General features: G+C 43.4%; 1 protein-coding gene across 3 annotated transcripts; it reads left to right on the forward strand.

Moving 5' to 3' along the window:
• The first annotated feature begins 352 nt into the window (after positions 1-352).
• slc36a1 (solute carrier family 36 member 1) lies at positions 353-25,682 on the forward strand. 3 transcript variants are annotated; one of them, XM_030367471.1, is made up of 12 exons: positions 353-547; positions 1,686-1,812; positions 2,265-2,385; positions 2,903-2,993; positions 4,056-4,144; positions 5,547-5,636; positions 8,097-8,181; positions 9,027-9,254; positions 12,043-12,141; positions 12,434-12,600; positions 14,649-14,821; positions 23,008-25,682. In XM_030367471.1, the coding sequence occupies exons 2-12, from the start codon at positions 1,779-1,781 to the stop codon at positions 23,283-23,285; spliced, it is 1,455 nt and encodes a 484-aa protein (XP_030223331.1). In that variant the 5' UTR covers positions 353-547; positions 1,686-1,778; the 3' UTR covers positions 23,286-25,682. The 3 variants fall into 3 exon arrangements, with proteins under 3 accessions (XP_030223331.1, XP_030223334.1, XP_030223333.1); XM_030367474.1 differs by having other exon boundaries at positions 364-547; positions 1,672-1,812; XM_030367473.1 differs by having other exon boundaries at positions 364-547; positions 1,690-1,812.
• The last annotated feature ends 1,126 nt before the right edge of the window (positions 25,683-26,808 follow it).

A 26,808-nucleotide genomic window follows, 5' to 3' on the forward strand; every position in this document is an offset into this window, starting at 1 on the left:
AAAACCCATAGATTTTAATTAGACAACTGTTGCTATCGTACAAACATATACATATGCTGTGGGAACATAAAGTGTATGAAGTGACAATGAAGCATGACATAACACGGATACTGTCATGGACTCTGGTTCAGTTACGTTTAAGCTCAAATTAATTTATTATTGTGGATAAATCGTCATATACCAGACTTTGGTATCCCAGAGAATTTAAACCATAAACACTGCCGGTTGTAATTGTAATTGTGATTGGTGTCTGTCTGCTGTCGCTACTGATCTATTTAAATGTCCATGGCAACGGTACAGTTAGTCACCTGACCAGTATCGCCCCGCCTCTCCCCTAGGAGTCACATGACCCATCTCCAAGGCCGTGAGTGCAGGAAATAGCCTGTAGTCTGTATAAGCAGCCCGACTGGAGATAGGCGTACACTGTCTTTGCATAAGCCGACAGGCAGGAATAAATGTACACACCACTGAATCAAAGCGACACTTAATCTTAATTACAATCACATTTTTTAAACTGTTCAGCCTGAAGAAAACAGATGATGTTAAGGTAGGCTCTTCTTTTTACGAATACATATAACATGTATCCGGGGCTGTTTACAAACCAAATGACAGTGTCATGATCTGAACTAACTTAATAGTTATTGGATTCTAACTTGCTTGAATATGGTTTACACACATATACACTGACACAGATACACATATAACGCATACACAAAAGAAACACTGCTGCAATGAACATTTTAAACAACAACAACATGGCGCTACCACAGTCCAGCGGTCGTATTGTCTGCTGATTTTGACCCACCCCTTTCGGTTTTCAAGCTGATATGTCTACAAGCCTCGAAATCAATGTTTTTTCAGCATTTCGTCAATGCGTTTCTCTGAACTTACTAAGTATGAGAAGCTGGGGAGAGTCGGACGAAGGAGTTAAGAACTACATTTCTTAGGCAGTCTAGATGGGAAGATCCATGCAATTTTAATCTCTGTTTCTAAAACAGCTCGTTTACCCTTTTCGCTGTTTGTCAGTGTATCCTTGTCTGCCTGCATGCGGTCTACCATCAGGAATAACTTCCCTGAAGGGAAATGTTTTCACAAAAACCTTTGTGGAAAATGGCTTTGGTTGGTCTTGTGGTTTCCTTAACCCTTACAAGAGCAAAGTTCAGGGGTCACTATATTGACCTGATCGCTGGAGAGATAACAGTATGTCATGGCGCAGGGGCACATCTGGTTACACACAGACTGAATGATAGATGCGATAGATGTTGACTTTCCTGTCATGTTTTATAGGTGTTTCTGTTGTCCAAAGGATAGGTTAGGATCTGGTCCCAAGGCTTCCCTGGTTGAGCTGCATCTCAACGGCCTATATTATTAACTTAGTGATTGTTATAACTACATGGTTGTCTATCTAAAGACTTTCATGGGATGAAACGCAACAAACACTTTTGAAATGGTTGTGGTGTGTATTAGATGTTCGAGTGCGGGATCACTAGACACATGTGAAAAGTACAATTGTATGGCATATATGTGTATGTAGCGTATGCACGTATACGTAGACTGTATAAATAGTAGGTTATGGAGATGTATACAATATACACATATTGTATGTATTCAATGAATGTATGATTTGCATGCAGTGTGTACGTATGTTTTAATACATCAATGTGACATCAGATTTTACCTCCAAGTTAGATGGTGTCGACACGTGCATCAGTCTAAGATCCGGGAAACGAGTCAGCTCCCACCTAGCACCCTCGTGACCCCACCCCTGCCGGCTCAACATGTACTCCACCGAGACTGAACACAAGCGCGAAGGTAGCGTGCATCAACCGCACCCATTATCCCAATATAGTAGAGATAGTGTTTGTAGTGAGAGGCTGTTTCAAGGAGAGCTCTGTTATTCTCCTTTAGTCAGACAGGTTAGCTAGGCACTTAGACCTCCTTTCTTCTCATCTCTTTACACCTCTGCTTTTTCCCCTCTCCTGTCTTTCCCCCTGCCTTTCCGCATTCCTCTGCTCTATCCTCCCATTCTCCTGCTCCTTCTATGCCTCTCTTCTCTCTCCTCCTCCCCCCACCTCCTCTCAATTACTCACTTAAACCTCTTCCTCAACTCTCCTCATCTCCACTATCTCCTCCTCCTCTCCTTTCCCTCTCCCTCTCCTGCCATTTCTGCTCCTCTCTCCTCTCCCCTCATCTTTTTTTCCCTCTCCTACCTGCTTCTTCTCAGCTTTCACCAGCCTCACATCCTCTCCCTTCTCCTCTCCTAGGTCCCAGTCTGCCCTCCAGCCCCACCGAAGCAAACCCTCTCCACCCCTCTCCACCGGTTCCTCCTGGACCCCCGAGGTCCCAGCGGCAGTATGAGCGCATCGGAGAATCCACCGGAACCACGTGAGAGTTCATTCTTCTCTTACCTGACGCTCCCTCTCCCCCTCCCCCTCACTCTCCCTCTCCTCCCCACCCCTGTTTTTTCCTCACACACCCCTTTTCCCTCGCACAGACCATCTCCATATCCCCCCGCTCACACTTCCTCCGCCCATCCATGTTATGAGGCGACATTAATGAAATGCCTCCTCCCGAATAAGATGGATAGATAGACCTAGTAGCCCACCCAGTTGACTGTACCAACTAGTAGGCTGATCCATCAAACACACATATGGGGGGACACTGAACAACAACTTCATGCCTGTGGTCAAAATAGAGGCCTAATTTTTCGCTTGCTTGACTCAATTCTATTTGGGATGCAAAATTTGAAAACATTACTTTGCTCTGCTTTTGGCTTAACGGCTAATCGATCATACCGGGTGCTAAAAGAAACACGGGGTTCTCCAGACTGCGATATGTGTTGTTGTCTGTCTCTGAGCTGAGAAGGTCAGAAGTAACACCATGGCATCCATGGGTTCTCCAGGTTTATCCAGACCCTGATTCACCTGCTGAAGGGGAACATCGGCACCGGCCTGCTGGGTCTGCCCCTGGCTGTGAAGAACGCCGGCCTGGTGGTAAGCAGCAAAACAAGGCGCCGATGCCAAATACGGATCCTTACTGTGAATCAACCTGCCTGTACCATCTACCTGCTTTCTTGTCTACCTACAAATTTATTTTCATGTTTTGTTAAAGATTAGTTTATCATTAACTAAAGGCTTATAAATGACTTATGACTGAACGTTATTATAAAGTGTAACCAGAATCTATTCCTAACCCTTGCAATGAGAATCTACCTACCAGATTGTCTTTTTTTTTTTTACTGAGAGTCGACCTGCCAGATAGTGGTCCTTATTGTAGGATGAGCAGTGTTGGTTCAAAGTCACAAGTCTGAATCACTGAATGTTCTTTTGTGGTTGTGCTTGTTGTTGTTTTGCATGCTTCTTGGTTGTTTGAGCAAGATTGGTCCAAGACTTTGGCCCGTTTGAATTGAACCCTGGTGTGTTTTGACCTATGGTTTGATTGAAATCAGGAATTATAATTTCCACTATAACTGGATTATTGGATGTTCTGCCCAATGGACAAGAAAACCTGTTCAACAATGGCACATGTGTTTAAATGTTGTGGTTTTCTTGACAAAGTCCTGTGTAAACACTAACCGAACCAAAGAAAAAAAATCTAAAGTACAAAGTAGTTCCTTTAACATTGAACCGGACCCAATCTTCCTAATTCAGGTGTGAAAACTAAGACAGTGTCAAAGACAGTTATAGGCACTGATTGATCCAGCACAGAGGCCATTAGATAACCACCTGGTGCAGGCCAGGTGTTGTCTTACAGCCTCTAAAAGTTAATGCTTGGGGTTATTGGTCACGAGCTAACACAGTTTCGGGTTGGGGCTGCCAGGTCTTATTGCCAGCAGGAATCCGGTTAATGGTTAACTTGTTGTCAGTTTGCTAGAGTCAATAGTGAACGTGTTTTTCTACCTTATCATCATCCCAATTCTGGATGTTTGTTGTTTTAACAGAAAGGGATGGATTGGAGTTTAAAAACCAACTGTGTGTCCATCTTTCTCACCCTACATCCTCCTCATATCCCCCCCCCCCCCATCTCTTCCCTCCCCCCCCTCTCTCTCTCTCTAGCTGGGTCCAGTCAGTCTGCTGTGTATGGGCATCGTAGCGATCCACTGTATGAGGCTGCTAGTCAAGTGCTCCAACCGTCTTAGTGAGAGGTAAGCTTTCAGCTCCTCATGTGATGCGAGCCTTGGCCCGCGAGCTGAGGCAAGAGAATGAGGCCGATGTCTCTGGCAGTGGGAGCAACTTTTCGGAGGACTGTTATTTTTGTAGTTTGTAGTAGTATGCATGATGCGTGCATGACGGGACCCTAATTGACATTGCACCTATTCCTAAACTCCATTTTCTCACGCTTCCTACCTAATCTTGAATAAACCATCCTTAACCTTATACCTAAACTTAACCATCTCTATCCTTAGACCTTAACTTAACCATCTTTCACCTTATATATACGCGTATCTAACTTAACCTACTACCTAAATGCAACTACACCATTATTTAAAAGACACTTCCTGTTAAAACGTCTATTTTTGAAGGCTCACCTCAGCTTTGAGTATAAGTTTAGGACTTCTAACGAGCCTCTGACTTACTCTACTCTTCTTTCTATGGTTGTACTGGTCAGCTCCCAGTGTCCACCAGCCCGAGCCTGTGGTTGAGCTGGGCTGCTCCCAGTGTCGTCCAGTAGAATACTGATGTTGTACCGGGTTGTTTGTTGGTTGAAATGTACTGGTGGAAAGTGAGCGTGTGAAACATGCATGCGCAGAGTCAGCAGGGAGCCAGCAACCCATCCGGTCTTCTGCAGGGTCAGCTGTCCTGCAGCCTGCTCACCACAGCTTCTCATTATTCGGGTCCAGAGATAGACCTCAATATATATCTATTCAATTAGACACACAGCGTACTGGTTATGGTCTAAAAAAAATAATATTATAGTATAGCATATATACTATAGCATATAAGGAAGGTTGGTGAATTTATTTGCATTGCATTTTCTGTCATTTGTTAGGTTTCTTTATACAGCCCGACAGCAATCAATAAATCCAATACTCTGACAAAAAATATGTAAAAAGATGGTGTCCATGGCTGTCGCAGGCCTGTTATAAACCTTTTCAATCATTTACATTTCCTGTCTGTCTACCTACCTACCTCCAAGCACTCTGCCCGTACACTCATTGAGCACGACTGGAGTCTTTCAAAAGGCTTGGCAGACCTATTTATGATTCTCGTGAGCTAGTCACAAGCTAGTAAATGGTGGGATTTTTTTTTTTTTTTTACTCTGGCTATTCGTACTGTGCCTGGTTTCTGACAATTTTCTACCTTACCTTTTTATATCATGTGAGACGGTCATAATCTGTTGTTTCAATAATGTTGCAAGTTTTGCATTAACATTAACATTTCTACTACCAATAGATATATTTGTTGTTTTTATTCTTGTATACATTTTTATTTCTTTAATTAACACTACTGTCCTTTATGTTCTGCTGTGAAATTCATTTTTCAGATGGGATTAGTAATAAAACATTGTTATCTTCATTAATGTAAATGTGTGTTCTGCTTCTACAGAGTAAACAGACCGTTCCTAAGCTACGGGGAAGCGGTGTTCACTGGGATGGAGAACGTGTCCTGGCTGAGAAGACTTGCACCATGGGGGAGGTAAAGAGCCCCCATATATCCATTTTTTCTGTTAATCTATCTTCTATCAGTCTCACTCTTTTTCTTTCTTTGTCAATCTCGCTATTTAAACATGTCTGTGTCTCTCCAATCCATCTCATCATCTCATCTGTGTCAGTCCCTCTAAAAAACTCTGCTTTACTCTTCCACTGGTTTGCCTCAAGGCTATTTATCTTTAAAATGGTGTTTGAGTCTTCCCCCCCACTAAATGTGTCTCAAACCAAACACATGGTCTACGATTACATGTGTAAATAGCGAGATTGACAAAGAAAGAAAAATGACACTGTAAGGTCTCCGTTTGAGAACTCCTGAGACGGTTTTGAAGTTTCGACGCAAGGCAAAAACCACATCTTTGTTTTGATGTTGACGGGCCCTTATAGTACAGTTAATTAATATTTTTTTATGGATGGATGTGGGGGGGGGGGGCTCACAGGGCAGCCGCCCAGGCCTCACAGGCCTGGGCGGCTGCCTTGGTTGAGGTTCAGCTGTGCTGCCATGGTAGCTCCTCAGAGGGCCGGACCCGGCCATCGGCAGGGCCTTCCTCCCTCGGCGAATAGTCCCTATCCCAATCCCCCTCCTGGAGCATGGGTCCACGACGACTGGGCCTGGCCTGCTGCGGGCTGGTCCCAGGAGCCCGATGCGTCCTCGTACAGTCCCTTCTGTGTCCTATCTTTGTCTGGAGAGGCCCCACTCTGGGCATCAGTGTGACAATGCTACACGCCACCTAGGGGATTTCTACTGGGCTCCTCCAGCCAAAGGACGCCAGGAGGTGGCGTTGAATGGCAGTTTATTGTGTGGTTTGCAGAACATGATACACGAGCCGGTGATTCATGTTCCCACGCAGGAGATCTCCCGGAGTGTGTGTGCTGACGGTTGGTTTTAACCCTGTGCACATTTTGACGGCCCTCTGACTATCTGTGTGTAACTTCTCCTTTGAGGTGGAGCTACACATTCAGCCCAATCATTGTGTGGCAGATATAAGCCTCCCCAGTCTGCCCGTGGCTCTCTCCCTCTCCATCAGTTGACTTTTGTTAAACCATTATTTTTTGTTACCTTTTGTTTACCAATAAATTATGATTACTTCTGCATTTAAACCTTGGTGTGTCACACTATTTGTTATGGCCAAGAGCCGGGCCGGGACAACATTGATTGCTCAAAGTTAGACTGGCGAGACCAACCATCTTCAACACACTCTACAACGACATTTTGAAATATCGCTATTATATATCTCCGTTTCGATCTCAGTTCACTTAATTTTGCCGACAAATGGAACAATACTTGCGATGACGATGGGGATTCACACATAGGCAAGTAAACCAGACCAGTTGAATGAAAATAGGAAGTAAGCCTGGGTGTACAATACTGACACTCACGTGGGCAAGTAAACCAGACCATGTTGAATGAAAATAGGAAGTACGCCTGGGTGTTCAATACTGACACTTATACCACGGTCTGCGGGAATACTCGATTCTAATTGGATGCAGGGTGTGCATTAACTCCTGATATACGGACACCTGGACAAGTAGTTCCGTCAAATTGTCTGTTTACCGTTCTCAATTAATGCGCTAGCTGGCGTATCGTCTCTAAAATAGTAGTAACCATAGCAACGGGAAACAAAACAAAGCTCAGCGGACTATAATACCTCCCGCTACCTCCCGTTCTAAAGTCGTAGCTATGGTCCGTCCTAATTACTGGAGGAGTGAATAACGTTTCCGTTGCATGAGAACCCAACGGGCGTGTAATGGTGGTTCCGGGTATTAGTCAGACCCTCAGGCGTAACCAGGGAAACAAATGTATGTTTTGTGGAAAACTTTATATTCAGATTGTAAAACGCATGAAAATATAAATTAATGGTCTTAATTTGGTCACCGTTGGTAAGTGACCGTGGTATAAGCGGGATAATGCCCTTCGAGGTGTCCATTATCAGGAATTAATGGACTTCGCGGAGGCAACCGTCCTCCGCTTCGCGTCGGACGGTTCACGCCTCCACGTCGTCCATTAATTCCTGATAATGGACACCTCGTCGGGCATTATCCCTTACTTACGTGTCCCTAAAATTATGTATTCTAGAGAAACAGCTGTTACTTTTTGTATCGCGGCTCTCTCTGGTCCGTGTCGACCCCTTCATAATTCTTTGTTGCTGTATCGCTGTGTTCGTTTTTTTAGGGTGCCTGCTTCTATGTAGACCATGTACGAGGACCACTACTGTCATGTTAAATTCTAAAAAGCATGGATCTGCAGATCTGATATTACACTGTCGTTGCACTTTATCTGAACTGCCATTGTGTTGTATTGCTGGTGTTCTGCTGTCTGTCTGTACTTAATGGGATTCTCTCTCTCTCTCTCTCTCTCTCTCTCTCTCTCTCTCTCTCTCTCTCTCTCTCTCTCTCTCTCTCTCTCTCTCTCTCTCTCTCTCTCTCTCTCTCTCTCTCTCTCTCACAGATGGATGGTAAATCTGTTCCTCATCATAACCCAGTTGGGTTTCTGCTGTGTGTACTTCGTCTTCCTCAGTGACAACATCAAGCAGGTCAGTCACATCCACACACCTACAAACACACACAGAATCACAACAGGCACACACACATTAATGCAGGTCCATGGGTATAAACTTTAATTATCTACCCATCCACAAGAAACATAATGTGAATTATGATATTGGGCCATGTTTGGGGTTACTTAGAAATGTCCTTCTTTTTTAAAGAAAAGCACTGTTTTCCACAAGGTTAACATTACATTAATCAGAATTACAGTCTAGACATTGTTACTGTGCTAAATGACTATTCTAGCTGGTAACGGCTGATTTTTAATGGAATATCAGAGTAGGTGTACAGAGGCCCATTTCCAGCAACCATCACTGCTGTGTGCTAATGGTACATTGTTTGGCTAACCGTGTATAAAGGTTAATTGCTGATTAGAAAACCCATTGGCAATTATGTTAGCACGGCTGAAAACTTTTAAATAATAGTGAGTTTTCATGGAAAACATGAAATTGTCTGGATGATCCAAACTTTTAGTGTACCGTCTGTATATAATGTGAGGTATACTTACTCACCACTAGGTGGCAGTACATGGCTATAACCGAGAACTGTACAGTTAGATCTATCACTTCTTTGAGATCTCTTCTTTTCCTAAAAGTGTGTTTTAAATTGTGCGTTTTTGTTTGTAAGAAACCTTGTGCGTACCTGTTTGTTTGATGCTGCCCTCTTGGCCTAAATCTCAATTAGACTTAGAGCTGGATGAATAAAGGTTTAATAAATGTATAATTTTGTCAAATGCCTCATCTTCTTCTCACAACCCTCCTCTCCCCCCCTCCCCCCTCCTCCTCCTTCCCTCGTCATCTTCCGTCTCCCTGCTCCTCCTCCACTCGGACAGGTGGTGGAGGCAGCCAACGCCACCACCTGGGACTGCCAGGTGGACCACGCCAACCAGACGGCGCTGGCGGGGACTAGCTTTGACTCCCGTATCTACATGCTCTTCTTCCTGCCCGCCTTCATCCTCCTCGTCTTCACCCCCAACCTCAAGTACATGGCGCCCCTCTCTCTGCTGGCCAACCTGGTGATGTGCTGCAGCCTGGTCTTGATCTACTACTACTCCCTCACGGTAACACACAACCCCAACGCAACGACACACACAATGCAGCACAGCTACGCAACAAAAAACGACACATAATGTAACACCGCTACACACTTCCTTATTGTGAGAAAAAACCCAAACGCAGCTACGCACCCTACACCACAGCTACACAACCAAGCTATACAACACAGACTGGTACTCATTTATTACTACTCTCTTATGATAACGCACAACCACATAGGACACAGCCACACAATGCATTTACACAAAATTCAACACAGCAATGCAACCAAACTAAGCACAATTCTAAGCAACACAACTACAAACAATCTCATCATCTGACCCTACCTTGTAACTGTTACACACAACACGACTACACACAATAAAACGCAAGTTAATTACTCAATTACAAGTCAGCAGGCATCCTTGAAAAAGTTATTACCCCTGCATGACCCTACACATGTAACTAAATTCCGCTTTTGATGTTTTTTTATTTGAATCCACATATGGTCTCAGCTCAGTGGTAGGTACAGCAGGCCTGAGATCATAATTAGATTCATATATATATATATATATATATATATATATATATATATATATATATATATATATATATATATATATATATATATATATATATATATATATAAAAATAATCAATCAATCAATTTGACCCACTTTTTGTTTTTCCTTTTTCCAAATCCCAAAATCAACTATATCTATAACTAACTATAAACTATATCACTGAGGATTGCTTTGTGGACAGTAGAGCTTGTTGGTGTCTTTCGGCCCTGTTTTAAAAAGTTGCATAATACATTCATTAATAAAATCGAAACCTCTTATTTCAAAGGACCCAACTGAATAGACCGCCAGAACCCTATAACAAGTTGTAAATATTATTATTAATACAACCAGTGCGTTTAAAGTCTTTCTCCGTCAGTCTTGCCGATTCTCACACTGGACACCGATGTAAAGGCGCCACCAAAGTATTAAAATAATGTTTTAATAGCCTATCCGAATCTCAATACAGAACTAACAATAGATAATTCCATAATCTAACGTTTCAAACGGCCATATTGATCATGGCCTCTGTTCGCTCAACCGTGAATTTCTCTGGGACTGAGGGATGTCTGACCTATTTTCATTTACTTTTTATCACATGGGATATTCACAGTTGGGAGCTTCGGCCCTTAAAACTTTGGGGTGACGAAACCTACAGTACTCAAAATATGTCAAGAGGTTGTGGTCTAAAGTAACATTTTACATAAATTACGAGGTACCTTCTTTCTCCCTCAAGTTTGCTTGGCTAAGGAAAATGTAACAAACATAGGAGATGGAATCTCTTCTTCCAGAGGAAGGCAATAATCAAACCGTTGAATTAATTATTCTGAAGCTGTTCATTTATCCTGCATGAAAACATACACCTTAAAATCGTTAACACTGAAGCAAACACCCTGCACTCCTCCCTGGACCGGTCTGAATCCCGGGTCCCTGATGATTGGGTTCCTGGGTTTAATGGATGAAAGGAGAATTCTTCCTGACAGAGACACTATCCCTTCCCTGTTTCCCACCCGGATAAATAATCCATCATGCAGAGAGAGCTTTGCTCTGAAAGAGAGGGGGAGAGAGGATGAGGACGAACGAATAAATAACGAGACAGGTTAAGAGCTTCTATGATAAACGACCTAAGAAAGGAATTCCAGAGAAGTTGTCTAAGATGTATTCCCTGACTGAATGTTGTGTTCCCCACTGCGGTTATTCATAATCCCAGTGTTTTCAATTAGCATTAGGCCCCCTGCAATGAAATTTCTCAATCTCGACTTAAGTGTGGGGCACATGGTATGATTTGTTTTCAAGACGCCTTCAGAAATGCCATATTTTTCACAAATAAAGCAGAGGCTTGTATCAATTTTGCAGTCCCAAATGAATGACGCCAAGATGTTAAGTCCATATTATTCTCATTCACATTAGAGTCTGGGGTAAAAGATAACCTTGTTAAGGAAAGGAATTGGAATCGTGGAGTCACTTCATAACTGACGGAAGGAAGCCTCTTCGTCTAAATGTATTGCCTGAAACCTAAGAGATGCCTTGTTTTCTTAATCAGTGAAAAGGTTTCGGGTTTTACGAAAGCTCGAATCTGCTTTATCTCCAATTACCCACCTACTCTTAACGATGGTTGAGTCCGTGAGTCGGACTCAACCATCGGTTGGCCGGCAACACAGCACAGTCGTAATGTATTTAGACAATTTTGTAACGGGTTTATGACAGCATTGGGCGCTACATGCAAGTATTTGGGTTGTGGGCAAAGATTTGTAATAAGATGTGGCTTATTCTATGGAGTGGTGTTATTTATGGTATTTTGAACATACCTCATTTTACCGCTCCTGCAGCTTATAGAAAATGCAGCTTTATTTTCGAAAGATACGGTGGTGCCTTGCTCAAAAACCCTAAGCAAGGTGATCAAGGCCTGTCCCACTTATACATGGCCCCCGGTCTGTTGATGTTGGCGAGTGTTGCTTCAGTTGAAGGAAGGACAATGAATGGAGCGCAGTGGTATGACCTGGACCAAATAGGTGAACACGCTCTCTTTGCTATTGAGTCAATCATCAGATACTTTGATCAAACGGGTGGCATTGCTGAGCGGGAACAGGGTCGGGAGTCTTTTTCAAAGAGGCTTTCCGAATTTGGACCTTTGGGTTGGACCGCAGTGCCCCAACCATTCTTCCCTCCTGCCCGCTCTACTGATTGCATGTGCTTAGTAGTTGCTCCTCCAATAAGCTAACCAACATTTCTGTTCCCTGTTTCCTGTTTCCAGAACATCGAACTCCCAATCAACTTGCCCTTGGTGGGAAAAGCCAAGGACTACCCGCTCTTCTTTGGCATGGCAATCTTTGCCTTCGAGGGCATCGGAGTGGTAAAAAGCACCAATAACTATAGAGATTTATTCTGATGAGATAAGAGGATTATTATGATGAAAGGATATTTTTACATTACATTATTTACAGAACAGTAATTTTCAATAAGATGTATACAGGTTCTACGTCAGTGTTTTCTGCTCCCCCTCCCCCTCTCTGGGAGAAATAAAGTTTCTACGTTATCTCATATTTTCTGTTGTTCCTGTTGTAGCTATAGATGCATAATAAGAACTGGCACCTGTTTTGCCGGACAGTCCACACACTCACTTCCTATTGCGATTCCATCCGCAGGTCCTTCCCCTTGAGAACAAAATGCAGAAGCCCGAGGGCTTCGGCAGGGTGCTGTACACTGGGATGGGAGTGGTCACCTTCCTCTACATCAGTCTGGGCACAGTGGGGTACCTGTGCTTCGGAGACACGATCGCTGGCAGCATCACCCTTAACCTCCCCAACTGCTGGTGAGCCACCAACCAGCTAACGCAGCACGTATTTCATGCTAATGCCGTGTTCTTGAAGAAGGTAGTCCAAACCGGATCGCTTTTCACTCACTTTATTTGTTAAAGTATTTCGGTATGGTAACTATGAAGCAAAAGGAGGGGAATTGTATTTAACGCGCGCGTGGAGTGACATACAGCTGACCTATCTTCTAGCCACAGGGCTAACAACGGGGCTGCCATGTGTTTCTGCCCTGATCTGACTCCCGCTCTGCGTTTGTATCAAGTAGGCGTGGCCTATGTGACGTATTGGCTCCGCCCTCCTCACCTGTCTAAAGGTGCTGCCACCTGTGGCTGGAGTAGTTATTACAGCTTGTATGTTTGTCCTGCTCCCCTTGTGGCTATGTATAGTAATTACAGCTTATGTGTTTGATCCTGCTCCCTTGTGGCTATGTGGGGGTAGCTTACGTGCTTAAATTACATAACACTAATGTCATGCTATGATCATTCAAATGTCAGGCTCCGTCACTTCTCTCAACTGTGATCTTTCAACCTTCAGCTAGAAATGTGTGTGCTAAGATTGTGCTAACGTCATTCTAGCATTCAATGCTCCCCGACTGCTGGTAAGATACTACTACAAAGAAAGCAAAACTTAAAATATTGATAAGCCAAATCATGCACTGAGAATAATGAATTACTATTACATTAATTAAACATTCCATTAGGGCTCTCAAGTCCCACACATTCGGCGTGAGACACACGCAATTCAACTGAATGCCACATAAATATCTAATTATGTTTTTGCACGTTTGCAACCTTTACAAGTTCAGGGAAAAGTATATGCCTCTACTGGTGTTGCTTAGGCTAATAGCCTTTTGAGGCAGTGTTGTTTCTGAATATTAGTGTTAAGGGACAATAATGCTTACTATCATACATTAGTCACCATGTCTGTTGACACATTTGTATGCAGTCACATGTTAATACCCCCCCCTCCCCTGCTGACAAAATCTCACTCTGAACTCAGTTCAAAACTTGAGAGCCCTGTTCCATTGTGTGACTACAAGATATGATTTTTTTTTTCCTACATTTGTTGTTTGTATTGTAACGTGGGATTATTGAGATGAATACAGATTGGATATTGTCAATTAATTTCCAAGCATGCACCAGCTGTGCCAAAACGAATTCAGCCTTGAGCCTTTCAAATAAAATTGGTTAAAGCTGAGCATTTCATGCATGGTTCAGCTCTTCCTTTCGACTTCAATTTAGCATGCACGTGCACACCGCTCGATAAAGCACAATGGTTCGCCTTGCACCCTCGGTTAAACTCCCGGAAAAAGCTGAATCTGTCCCCGTGTGTGTGTGTGTGTGTGTGTGTGTGCGAGTCAATGTGTATGCGTGTGCATGTGAGCGTGTGTGTGTGTAACCGGTTTGAGTGCTCATGCCAATGTGTGTGTCACTGCCAATGCATTTGTGTTTTGAATAACTCATTCGATTAGGTGAATATATTGGCTACCCAGTGAGCTAGCAAATCAAAAGGCTGATGGTGAACCACCTATCTCTTAAGGGGCAACATACGGAATTCGATGCTTCATTCATGTCTCAAAGCCTCTTCCAGCTGATTGTCTTTGCGACTGTGCTTCTCCCAGCAGGGGGCCCTTCCAGTATTGGCTACCTGTGTACTTCTAAATGCCTATTCCCCTCTCACAGCCTCACTGAGATGACTGTATATCTTAACAGACAAGGATATGACCCGGGGATCAATGACACACCCCCTTGGCACCGATGAACTGTTCTTTTTTCACCGGTTATTAATTGACATGCAAGTCTGCAAGATATTTAAACATATAATGTTTGTTACCACCCCAAGCAAAATTTTCTTTGTCTTCCGATTTGCTATCTGACTTTTTAATCCAAAGTTAATTACAACTGAATAAAGATACATGTATTTAAGGAGCAGGTAGGGGATCTTGATAAGGGACCTTGCAGCTAGGAGTCAAACACCCTAACCGCCAGACGACTACCCATAACGGTATTGGTATTAATTGCTGTTCTCTCACCCACCCTCTTTGCAGGATGTACCAGATCGTGAAGCTCCTCTACAGCTTTGGGATCTTCATCACCTTCGCCCTTCAGTTCTACGTGCCGGCGGAGATCCTGATCCCGCCCGTGGTCGACCGCGTCTCCGGCCATCGTCGGAGGATCGCCGTGGGCCTGCTCATGCGGGCTTTGCTCGTTATATTTACCTGTAAGTCACGTTTACTTGTTGGTCATATTTACCTGTCAGGTGTATTCACCTGTAAGCAGGGCTCTCAAGTCTCACGTATTGGGCGTGAGACACACGCACTTCAACCAGTTTACCCGCTCACACGCCACACTTGTGTTTCTCACCCAGAGAAATGACCAGGATCACGCCCACCAAGTTGCACCGCTATTTTTTTTCTAACAGTGGAAGGTATCAAGTGGGTTCCCCCGTACAGTAGGATGACCAGATGTCTCCTTTTGCCCGGACTTGACCTCTTTTTGTGACCTAAAAAATTTGTCCGGGCGGAATTTCAAAATAGTTCAGGATTTAATTAAAGCCTCAAACAGCCTACAAAAATTGTTCAGGATTTAATTAAAGCCTCAAACAGCCTACAAACCCCTCCCCCGCCCCGCTTTCGGAAAATCGGATCACACCTCCATTATGCTTATCCCTACCTACAAACAGCGCCTAAAACAGGAAAAACCGGTTTCTAGGGCAGTTCAACGCTGGAGTGCTGAAGCCATTAGCACTCTGCAGGACTGCTTTGACACAACAGATTGGCAGATGTTCTTTGTTGCAGCTGATGGGGACATCAATGAATACACAGACTCTGTCTCCTCATACATCTCCAAATGCATTGATGATGTCGTACCTAGGGTCAGTGTTAGGACCTTCCCAAACCAAAAGCCCTGGGTAAATGGTAATGTCCGTGCTAAGCTCAAAGCACGGTCCTCTGCCTTTAACTCTGGTGACCAGGAGGCTTTGGGGAAGTCCAGATGTGACCTGCGGACGGCCATCAGAGATGCAAAGAGAGAATACAGGGACAAGCTGGAGTCCAACTACCTCAGCTCTGACCCCCGACGCCTGTGGGGTGGCCTGCGACACATCACTGGCTATAAAGGGAGAAATAGCAGTGATGATCAGCCTGCCGCCTCTCTCCCTGACGACCTCAACACCTTTTACGGAAGGTTTGAGGCAACCAACCCCCTTCCTTCAGCAAGACTGGCCGAGGACCAGGACGACTACACTCTGTCCCTGACCGTGGCTGATGTGAGGCGAGAGCTCCAAAGGGTGAACCCCCGGAAGTCATCGGGGCCCGATGGAGTCCCAGGCCGCGTCCTCAGGGGGTGCGCTGACCAGCTTGCGGAGGTATTCACCTCCATATTCAACTTATCACTGCATCTGTCTGAAGTCCCCACCTGCTTCAAACAGGCCACCATCATCCCCATACCAAAGAAAACATCAGTAACCTGCTTGAATGACTACCGCCCTGTAGCACTGACCTCCACAATTATGAAGTGCTTTGAGCGGCTGGTCAGAACCCACATCTGCTCTACCCTTCCCAACACCCTGGACCCCTTTCAGTTTGCATACCGTCCAAACCGATCAACAGACGATGCCATTGCCCTAGCTACACACCACCCTCTCCCACCTGGAAAAGAGCAACACATATGTGAGGATGCTGTTTGTGGACTACAGCTCAGCATTCAACACTATTGTGCCTGCCAAGCTCGTCCCGAAGCTCAGGGGCCTGGGTCTTAAAACACCCCTGTGCAACTGGATCCTGGACTTCCTGACGAGCAGACCCCAGGTGGTGAGAATGGGCAACCACACCTCCTCCTCACTGACCCTGAGTACCGGGGCCCCCCAGGGCTGCGTACTCAGTCCCCTCCTGTACTCCCTGTACACGCATGACTGTGTGGCAACACACAGTTCCAACATCATCCTGAAGTTTGCAGACGACACTACCATCCTGGGTCTCATCTCTAACAACGATGAGACCGCCTATAGAGATGAGGTAAGGGTCTTGGCAGAATGGTGCCAAGACAACAACCTGTCTCTCAACGTCTGCAAAACCAAGGAAATGATCGTGGATTTCAGGAAGCTGCAGAGGGGGGGTCAGGACCCCATACACATCGAGGGAGCTGAAGTGGAGAGAGTCTCCAACTTCAAATTCCTCGGTGTGTACATCAAGGATGACCTAACCTGGTCCATGCAGGCAGGCTCAGCAGTCAAAACTGCACAGAAGCGGCTATACTTCTTGAGGAGACTCAAGAAGTTTGGCATGTCTTCAAAAACTTTAACAAACTTTTACAGATGCACCATTGAGAGCATCCTCTCAGGCTGCATCACTGCCTGGTATGGTAGCTGCTTCGCTGCCGACCGCAAGGCCCTGCAGAGGGTGGTGAAGACAGCGGAGCGTATCACCGGCAGCCATCTCCCCTCCCTGCAAGGCATCTACAACAGTAGATGCCTGAGGAAAGCAAAAAAGATTCTAAAGGACAACAGCCACCCAGGCTATGGACTGTTCTCATTGCTGCCGTCTGGTAGACGCTACCGGAGCATCCAAACACGGACTACCAGACTCACAAATAGCTTTTTCCCCCTGGCTGTAAGGCTTCTGAATCAGAAACACTGAACCTCTGAACAGTTGCCACCTCCACCTACTCCCTGCTCCCCCACTCATACAATTCACTTCATAGATATATTTGCACAATTTTAAAAACTTTTAACTTATGCTTAGCATTTCTTTTTAACTTATTCTCTATTCACACTTAAACTGCTGCTAGCCCTTCTACTGTACTCTGCTACAGAGATATATGTTGTTTTTTAAATTGTTGTTTGTTAAATGTTACTTTTTATTGTCATATTGTTTTAGAGTTTTATGTTATTTTTGTTATATGTATGACGTCTACTGCGTAGATGAATGATGCTTGCCAAGTCGTAAGAATTTTGCTGTGCTGAAGCAATTTGGTACATGCAACAATAAACACACTTTGACTTTGACTTTGAAACATGTTCACATCGGATTTGCATTGCGTTGCGTAAGGTATATTGCTCTGCCAGGTATACTGTCTTGGCTAGTTCCTGGCTTGAATCCAGCGACTTTCCTAGAAGTAGCTGGATAATGCTTTGTTCTTAGCTAGAATCAAGCTATGTTCTTAGTTTATCTTGCTACTTTCCTCGCAAATTTAAGCCTCATCAGTCAACTCTCTGCACAAGTCTAGCGCAGTAGATAGACGCTAAATCATTCTGGATCATAGAACACAATGGACTACATTATCAGATATGCTGATAGGCTAGGCCGTTGTAGTTCAAATAATGGCAATTCACTTCTGTATTCAATTTTTTTGAAGAGTGCTTTGGCTAAGCCTGGCTACATAATGAACCTGACAATTGAATCAGCCAAGCCTCAAGTAAATGTAATGTTATTTAGCGAAGTGTTGTTTTTAGATGCTTGTTTAAGAGGCTACCAGGCAATTTTAAGTAATGCTTTGGGAAGAACCAGATTGTCTTTCCTTTTGTCTGTTCACAATTGTGGAGACAGAAGTATGTTGTACTTCCTGGCACTTAATGTACTCCCTTATTGTGTGTCGTACTTAGTTATAGTACTTGGTTGTGTAGCATCTAATCCTAGCTAGCTTTGGTAGGGTTAGGTAAAGTGCTCTAAATGTAAAAATGGAAACGTAGAGAGCAAGAGGATTAACTGTGCCTGTTACCAGCCGCCAACCTTCGTTTATAGATCTGCCTGACCCCTGACCTCTCCCCTGAGCTCCAGCCTCAGCCCACAGAGATGTTAGAGAGGCAACCTTCGTCCACTAGAGGGTTGCTGCTAGCTCCTTTGGTCAAAGCTCTTCAGTTGAGTCTACCATAGATCATCTCTCAGTCCAAGGACTTCCCTTATCCTGGTATCCTTTCGTTACACACACACATCGTGATCCGGTCGTGGGTGAAGACAAAAGGATCACCTGTCCTGGTGTGCTCAGAGGTTTGCAGGGTACTAAAATGGTCTCAAATTGTGTTTTGGGTCCACGGATGAAAAGGTTTAAGATCCCCCAGTGTAAAAAGACGTTGTGTTTTCCTAAGAACATCCATTCATATACTGGCCTTGATCCTTCTTGTCTTTGTTAACCTTTTGATCATTTAATACAGTACAGTGAACCATGAGCGCTGACTGTAGTCACGCACGCGGTCTAGCAGCATGTGTAGTAATACATAGAAATACTTATGTCTGATTTGCTTGCAATGGTCCATGATAAAACAAAGCGGGTGGTGCTGAATCAAATCAAATCAAATCTGTGTGCAGTGTGGAAAACCTAGAGGAGAGCCCCAAAATGCTACTGCAGAGCTAAAAAAGCGAACAAATTATTTCCCCACCCTGAGCAAGTTTCAATTCCGAAAGCCAGACAATACTTTTAATGGGATTCACCTTCTTTGTAGGGAGAAATTAGCAGTTGCATGAAGCGCAGCGCAGGCCCATGTTTCTCACTAAATTGTGAGTATTTGCACCCTTTTAATGTTCATGTTTACACTGCCAACCGACCACATTCATTATTTATGCGTTGTTTCATGTTCAAGTTTTTGTGCCTGAGAAGTGGGATACACTAGTTGAAAAGTTTGAGAACCACTGGTCTAGAATGTTAACGTAGAAGTTTAGAATGTTAGCGTTGAGCTCTAGAATGCTAGCATAGGAAGAGCTCTAACCTGAGTTATTCAGGGAGCTGCGCCACACAGAACTGTGCTTCATCTAGTAAAGCTACAGAGTCATACCTTACATCAGACAGTCCTGCTGCTCATCGGAACCTATAGGGAATCATGCAGATGCACAATTGCTGACGTTCAAAGGTTCCTGCTTGCGCATATTGATAAGCTCATACAAATAAATAAAAGCAGTCCTACTTTTAAAATCTGAAGGCAAGCCTCTGCATTAGTATAGGGGCAGCGGGGGGACATATAGAGTGATGAATGGCGCTGTGGACTCTGGGCAAGGGGCTTTGGCTTTGAATAGGTACAAGTTGAGAGAGAGAGAGAGAGAGAGAGAGAGAGAGAGAGAGAGAGAGAGAGAGAGAGAGAGAGAGAGAGAGAGAGAGAGAGAGAGAGAGAGAGAGAGAGAGAGAGAGAGAGAGAGAGAGAGAGAGAGAGAGAGAGAGAGAGAGCGAACAAGGAGAGAGAGAGAGAGAGAGAGAGAGAGAGAGAGAGAGAGAGAGAGAACAAGGAGAGAGAGAGAACAAGGAGAGAACAAGGAGAGAGAGAGAACAAGGAGAGAGAGAGAGAGGGAGCGAACAAGGAGAGAGAGAGAGAGAGAGGGAAAGAGAGAGAGAGAGAGAGAGAGAGAGAGAGCGAACAAGGAGAGAGAGAGAGAGAGAGAGCGAACAAGGAGAGAGCGAACAAGGAGAGAGAGAGTGAGAGAGCGGAGCGGAGCGAACAAGGAGAGAGAGAGAGAGAGAGAGAGAGCGAACAAGGAGAGAGAGAGCGAGCGAACAAGGAGAGAGAGAGAGCGAGCAAACAAGGAGAGAGAGAGAGAGAGAGAGAGAGAGAGAGAGAGAGAGCGGGGGGAACAAGGAGAGAGAGAGAGAGAGAGAGAGAGGAGTTTCAGGCCTGTCGGCCCCCATGTGTACCGACAGGATCCCTAGAGATCAAGAAAGTTAGGTCTGCTGAAGGGAACCCAAGGCCGTTCCCGGCTATCCAGAGAGAGAAACCCGCTGGTACCTCGACTCTACTGCTCTTTAAAGTCATCCGGCGGCACCACGGCAGCACTGGGATGAGCCACAAAGCAACTGGGAGTAGAGACACACAAAGCAGAACGGCACTGCATAGCGTTGTGAGGCGGCTGTGTCTAGCGTTAGATCTTTCCCCCGCTGCCTGCAGCATAGGGGGGATAAAACCAACATGAGGGAGGGCAGTTGGCGGACAGCAAACACACCCTACTGGGGATGGCGTGGTTGTCTTCGGGGTATGAACAGTGTGTCGAGACCCTTTGTGGCTGGCTGAGCCATATTCGCAAACATTTTTGAGGAGCATATTATTTTAGATTCTGACAATTACATAAAAAAAAAAAATGAATAATAATAAAAATATATATATATATATTCAAGATGTATCTAAGAGAAAGTGAGCACTTTTTTTATTTTTGGGGGTGAAATTCTCATGCAAAATTCCTGATAAAATACCCACTGATCTGTTGCTTTCCCGCCAGGGCTCCACTGCACATTGCCGACCCCTGGGTTAGACAGTGGGGTCATTCTTTCTTGCAGAGATGTTCTCTGTGGGGATAGCCAGTGAGGTAATTTCTTCCTGTGGATATGCTCTCTCTGGGGTTAGACAGTGATCACATTCTTTCCTGTCGATATGTTTACTTTATGGTTAGAGAGCGAACTCATTTTTTTGTGTCGAGTTTTCCGTAGGGTTAGACAGTGAGGCATTTCTTCTACTAGAGAGTATATGGTTGTCTGTTGGGTTAGAGGGTGAGGACATTCCTCGACTGGAGATAAGATGCATCTCAATGAGGTTACACTACCCCCAGTCCTCTCCATCCTCGCCACCTAACGACTACACCATAGAACTCCCAGCTGCATGTGGTGTTCTAACAGTCAGGATAGTCATTGTTAAGTGAATACGTGATATTGAGAAGAACGGCGTACAGCCCTGACTGCTTGACAGCGTGCGTTTCACCACCTTTTAAGGTGTTTGTCGGTTATTCCTGTGTGGCTAGCAGTGTGTATTGTAATACTTGACAACGCATCGTGTCTTATACCGTCCTTCGTCGATAGAAGAAAGAGTCATCAGTGACAGAATGCTCCATCTGAAAGTCAGCCAGACCTGCGACTCTCGCGTCAACACCATGCTAATGTTCTCAGATACTAATCACCTTGTTCCCCGCTATCTCAGAGCAGGTGTGAGCGATAGCGGTGATTAAAGTACCTGAGCATACGTCCTTTCTGTCTGCGTGTAAAGGTCAGAGGTGAGGTTTCCACTTAGGCACTGGGAGGTGTGATCAATTCAGTGTCCCGACCAATGCCTCCATTTAGAATCGACTTTTTAAATCAAGAGTTGAGTCCTTTTTAAATTCGCAATCACCTCATTTATTCCTACCCTAAACCCCTCTGAACTTAAGAGCCAGCTTGGTTTCTGATGAAAATAATTGTATTTTAGGAAATTTCTTTACCGCAAAGTTTTGATTTAATTTAGAGCATGATCATTGGAAGATACAGGCAGCGATTTATAACATCTTCAATAAGGCAATGAGTGAACATGATGCTTACAGGTTCACTGTTTACATTGTGGGCATTAACAACCAAGAAAACCAAGTTGAGGGGGGAGTTATCGCGTGAAGAGTTAAGGATTGGCCATGGCTGAAGTCAGCAATGGTGGAAGAGGCCAAGTTAATTTGCAATACACTAACGGGCGGTAGACACATCTGCAAGACAGCTTAAATGGAATCTACGCAACAAAGAAGTCGGTAGATTGGCTTGGCCTTAGTATCAGACTCCGTGCCTACTGTGGCAATGGAAATGTAAACTACCTTGACCTCTTTCAATTAGAGAGTGGTAGGGAGACATCTCAAGGTGCAAGGAGAATGTATACAAATGCATTTTCAATTGATAAGTAACTATTTAAAGGAGGTTTATATTTTATGTATATCATTTAAAATTATAATTACGATCACTATTTTCCACGACTGTTTCCAAACAGATCATCCCCGCCTAGGTCTTATCTGTTGGGGAGAGGGAGGCTTACCAGAAAGCTAAACGTAACCTCAATGCTTTGCAAAATCAATTCACATATTCATTTTTGAAATCTCATGATTATTTAATCGAAAACTTTCGGTATGAAAAAAAGAAATGTTTTTGTGTGTGTTTGTTGAGGCATTAGAAAAGTGCAGTTAGCTGTCGACGAAGCAGCAATTTTTTGCGTCCAGAAACGGATTCATATGTATTTATTCATGAAACCAGGCTTAAACAAGCGGAAAATCATCCCCTCATCATTTATCTTGCGCTTTTCCTAGATTAATCATTTTTTCAATCCCCGACTTCGAAATTAGAGTGTAAAAACACAGGAAATGATTTGCCATTTAGCTTTGTACTCCCGCCCGGCCCCCCATCTCCCTCATCTCTTCAGCCCCCCGCCACTCAGGGGAGTAATAATAATAACAATATATTTAATTTGAAGAGCACTTTACATTCAGAAATCTCAAAGTGCAAAGATTACAACAGAAGGGAGAGATGACGTGTGTGTGTGTGTGTGTGTGTGTGTGTGTGTGTGTGTGTGTGTGTGTGTGTGTGTGTGTGTGTGTGTGTGCGCGCGCTACCATTGTGGGGTCCCCGACAGCCAATTAAAGTAAGGACAATCAAGCCGGCCCAAATAACCCCCCCCCCCCCCCCCCCCCTCTCTCTCTCTCTGTAACCCAGGTTGCCTTGCGGTGCTGATCCCAGAGCTGGACCTTGTGATCTCATTGGTTGGTTCGGTCAGCAGTAGCTTCCTGGCGCTCATTTTCCCACCGTTACTGGAGATGCTGACCTTCCATACGGACGGGCTCTCACCATTGGTGATCACAAAGAACGTGATCATCAGCGGTGTGGGCCTGATCGGGTTTGCCACAGGAACCTACAGCGCGATCATGGAGCTTATCATACGCAACAACCCCCCGCACAGCCATAACCTCTCCCCCTCCTACATGCTGCAGTAAACCATGGCATGGAAAGGGGTTTGAAAGGGTGGGGACCTTACAAACTCAAGCCAGCCAATTTTATTAGCCGGGTCACAACTCATTTTATCTGTTGGTTATTGTGTACAAAACTGCTGGATTTTTTTTTAATTGTGGTGGTTTTATTGCATAGTTTATGTTTTTTTTTTTTTTTTTATCATTTTAACGCTGTAAAACGACATGAACTGGTCCCAGGTCCAATAGTGCAATGCTTAAATGGAAATGTTTCATGCCAAATACATTAGCTAAATATAGATTATAAATACATTTCGATGCATTTATTCTTTAGCAGTATGATTTGTTTTTAGTTACCTGACTTTTAAACTTTGTACTGTAACACATGAGAGTCAAAATGTGATGTACCTCAAACAGTTCTATCATAACCCCATATTGGTCATGCTATGAACATGACTAATATGGTAGTTTGAACTTTACAACTCATATCAAACTTTCTATGTTTTGTTAATACTGCAGACAATTTTTGACCTTCCCCCCTCGTATTTTCTTGTTGCACTTTGAATCAAGTCCGTTTTCTTTTATGGAGTGTCCTCTATTCGTACGCAGGACATCTTGTGTAAAAAACAGAATCAAACATGCTAAAGTAAATTTAGTTTGATGTTTTTAACTGAACAGTAAAGAAATTATCAAAGACTTTATGTATCAAGGCCGATGAACACCATAACAAAGATGTATTTTGTCAAATTAATTTGCCTTTGTATGTTGAATTGTTATTTTTTTAACCCAATTTGATGGGTTCATGTTTTTGTTTTATTTCCATTTGTTTTAATGAATTTTAAAACATAACAAACCAAATTTGCTATCAATTGTTGGTGTGGGCATCATTTGAACAGCAGTTAATTTGTTTTTTATCTCTGATGTTGTGCTGCTGGACAGAAATCGGAAGCTTACTAGCCTTCATAGAGAAAGTGCCTCCAGTCAAACATACACCTAGGTAGTAACTGCCAACGGCACTTATTAAGGTTAGCCAACATTTATTAAGGTTAGAAGTTAGTTATAAATGTTTTATGGTAGGCCTTTACATTCTGCATTCTCTGACAGTTTTTAAACCACACAATACCATTTAAATCCAGGCTAATTGATGATTCAGTACGGTAATAGAAGCTGGAAGGTCAAGGATGTGGTTTTTGTATTAAAAGTGGGAACCTCTTTTCAATGTAGATCAACTGCTGAGTGCATTACCAAGGAAGCTCCTCCCATCCATACTGGCTTGAACCTTTTGCTTTAAATTGCAGTTGAAAATAGTATAAGTCATTTTTTATGTAGACATAGTTGGTGTTAATACTAAATAGTTTAGTGTTCAGTATATTTTTGCAATTTGAATAGAATGTATTTCCTTTTTCTGTCATGCACAGCAATGTAGAGCATAGGGTGATCGCATCCTAACGGAGCCTTTCACATACCAAACCGGAAACAAAAACGGAAGCAAAACAAAGAAAAACTAATCTTGCCACTAGGCTAATATAAGGTGCTAAATATATTAATATAATATGTTTTTGACGTAATTGATAAAACAACATGATATAAAACGAATTCATCGTTAATTAATTATGTTAAATCTTTGTGACAGACTTTATGGCTTGTAATCACACTCACACCTGGTGGTAAAATAGGGTCCCGTTATTATCATCATGGAAACAAAATGCTTCAATTTATTGGAATCACATGGCTGTGGCTCCTGGTTGTGGCGCTCAAACACCCCATACCTCCACGGTGCTTTTGCCTCCACATGATCTGTCTTAAGGGCAGTGGTTTTCCTATAAAGAAAACATTTGCATATAAAAAATCAGATGACATCTAAAGAAACTCCCTTGATAAAACCGAAGCTTTTTTATGTATTCTCTCTCTCACTTTCTCTCGCATATTCATTCTGACAATCCCTACGTCCTTAACTTGGGGAATACATGCGTTGTTTAATAGAGGGCAGATTATACTGTGCCATATAAGTATTTGAGTTGATTGAGGTTTTTGAATCTTTCAATGATATTCAAGTAAAGGCAACCATTGATTCAATTTCAAGAGTAGAACTCAGTATTATGAAATGTTTCTGTAAAATATACAAACTATAAGATAATAAGCGAGGCTTCTTGCATATGTTTAAGCAATATCAACTGAAACTGTTTCTGCGTAGCCTTTTTTTGCTGCAAACACTTCACTGGCTGAATGGGATTGTGTTCAAATAAAGAACCATTTACGGTAAATTATTATACATACTTTTGTGGATGACTTGTGACCATCACTGTATTTTCTCCACTAATTTATTTTGTACTACATCGCACGTTCTAATGTCCTGCACCTGAAGCAGTTATTTGTTCAATGTGCCGACACCATTCGCAAGTTAATAAACATACATCAATTGCAGCCAGTGTCCTCACTTTCTGTGTTAAGATTTGCAAATTAAAAGCTGGATAAACTTGGCAACAAAGGGCAAAAGTGTACCCCCAAAGCTCTATCTAAATAAATGTATTTAGCAGCAAGAAATCCATGATCAGCAGCCTAGGATGAGATGCCATGCAACAGGTTGCTTCACTCTATAGGGGACAGTGATATGAAAGTGTGACCTTGCAGTTACGGCAAAGTCTCCCTATCAACTGTAGAGAAAGTGAACACATTTGACCATTTCGTACCACAATAATTACTGATGTAATTATTAGCGACCCAGTGTTTCAACATCGAATCATTGAAACATACCCTGTACACATGTTGCCTGCTGCCAGTTCTATCAGGGTCTGATGATACACCCCTTTTCACCCACTTCCATCGAGGGCTGAGAAGTACTGGGGTACTGGGGTACTGGAGTACTGGAGTACTGGAGAAGGCCAGCTCCGTAGTATTCCTCGTTTCATTTCTTTCCTGTTGGCTGCAAGCAACTTCAAAGCCATTTCATCGATTTATATGCTATCATCCTAAAACAGGTTGAATAAAGCACAGAAGCTGTTTAGTTGTTGACCTTATATGAGTTGCAAGTAAGCCTACTGACCTTGAATTATGTTTCGAGACTTTATATTTGATTGCTCCCAACACCATTTAACACTGCCGGGACAAATTTATTAATTCATTAACTTTGTAACAAGTCACTAGTAGCATGTAGACTGAATTCACACAATATAAAAGTTGTTATGGGATATGTGGCAAAGCCGGCAGTATGGCAGCAAATCGGGTTCTGTTCTTTGTACAGGGCACAATCATGGAAAGGTATTGCGCTATTCTTTGATGAACCATTGATGAACCCTCTGACTTGATGCAGGTTTACGTCTGGTCACAGCCGATTGCAGTAGATAAGAAGTGTTTTGCGTAATTCCAGCATAGTTTCACAATGATATGTCTCTCTGTTGTGGTTTTGCCTCAAAGTCAAAGTACAAAGTAGAGATGAAAGGAAGAAGTCTGGCTGACTTTCCTCCATGGGTTTACTTCGTCGTTTGTTAATCCAATAGACCTTAAATATTAGGTTTAACCTTAGTTTTATCCATGCCTACCAGCCTCTAAG

This window comes from Gadus morhua, chromosome 10, assembly GCF_902167405.1.
Source record: "Gadus morhua chromosome 10, gadMor3.0, whole genome shotgun sequence".
NCBI classification, from domain to species: Eukaryota; Metazoa; Chordata; class Actinopteri; order Gadiformes; family Gadidae; genus Gadus; species Gadus morhua.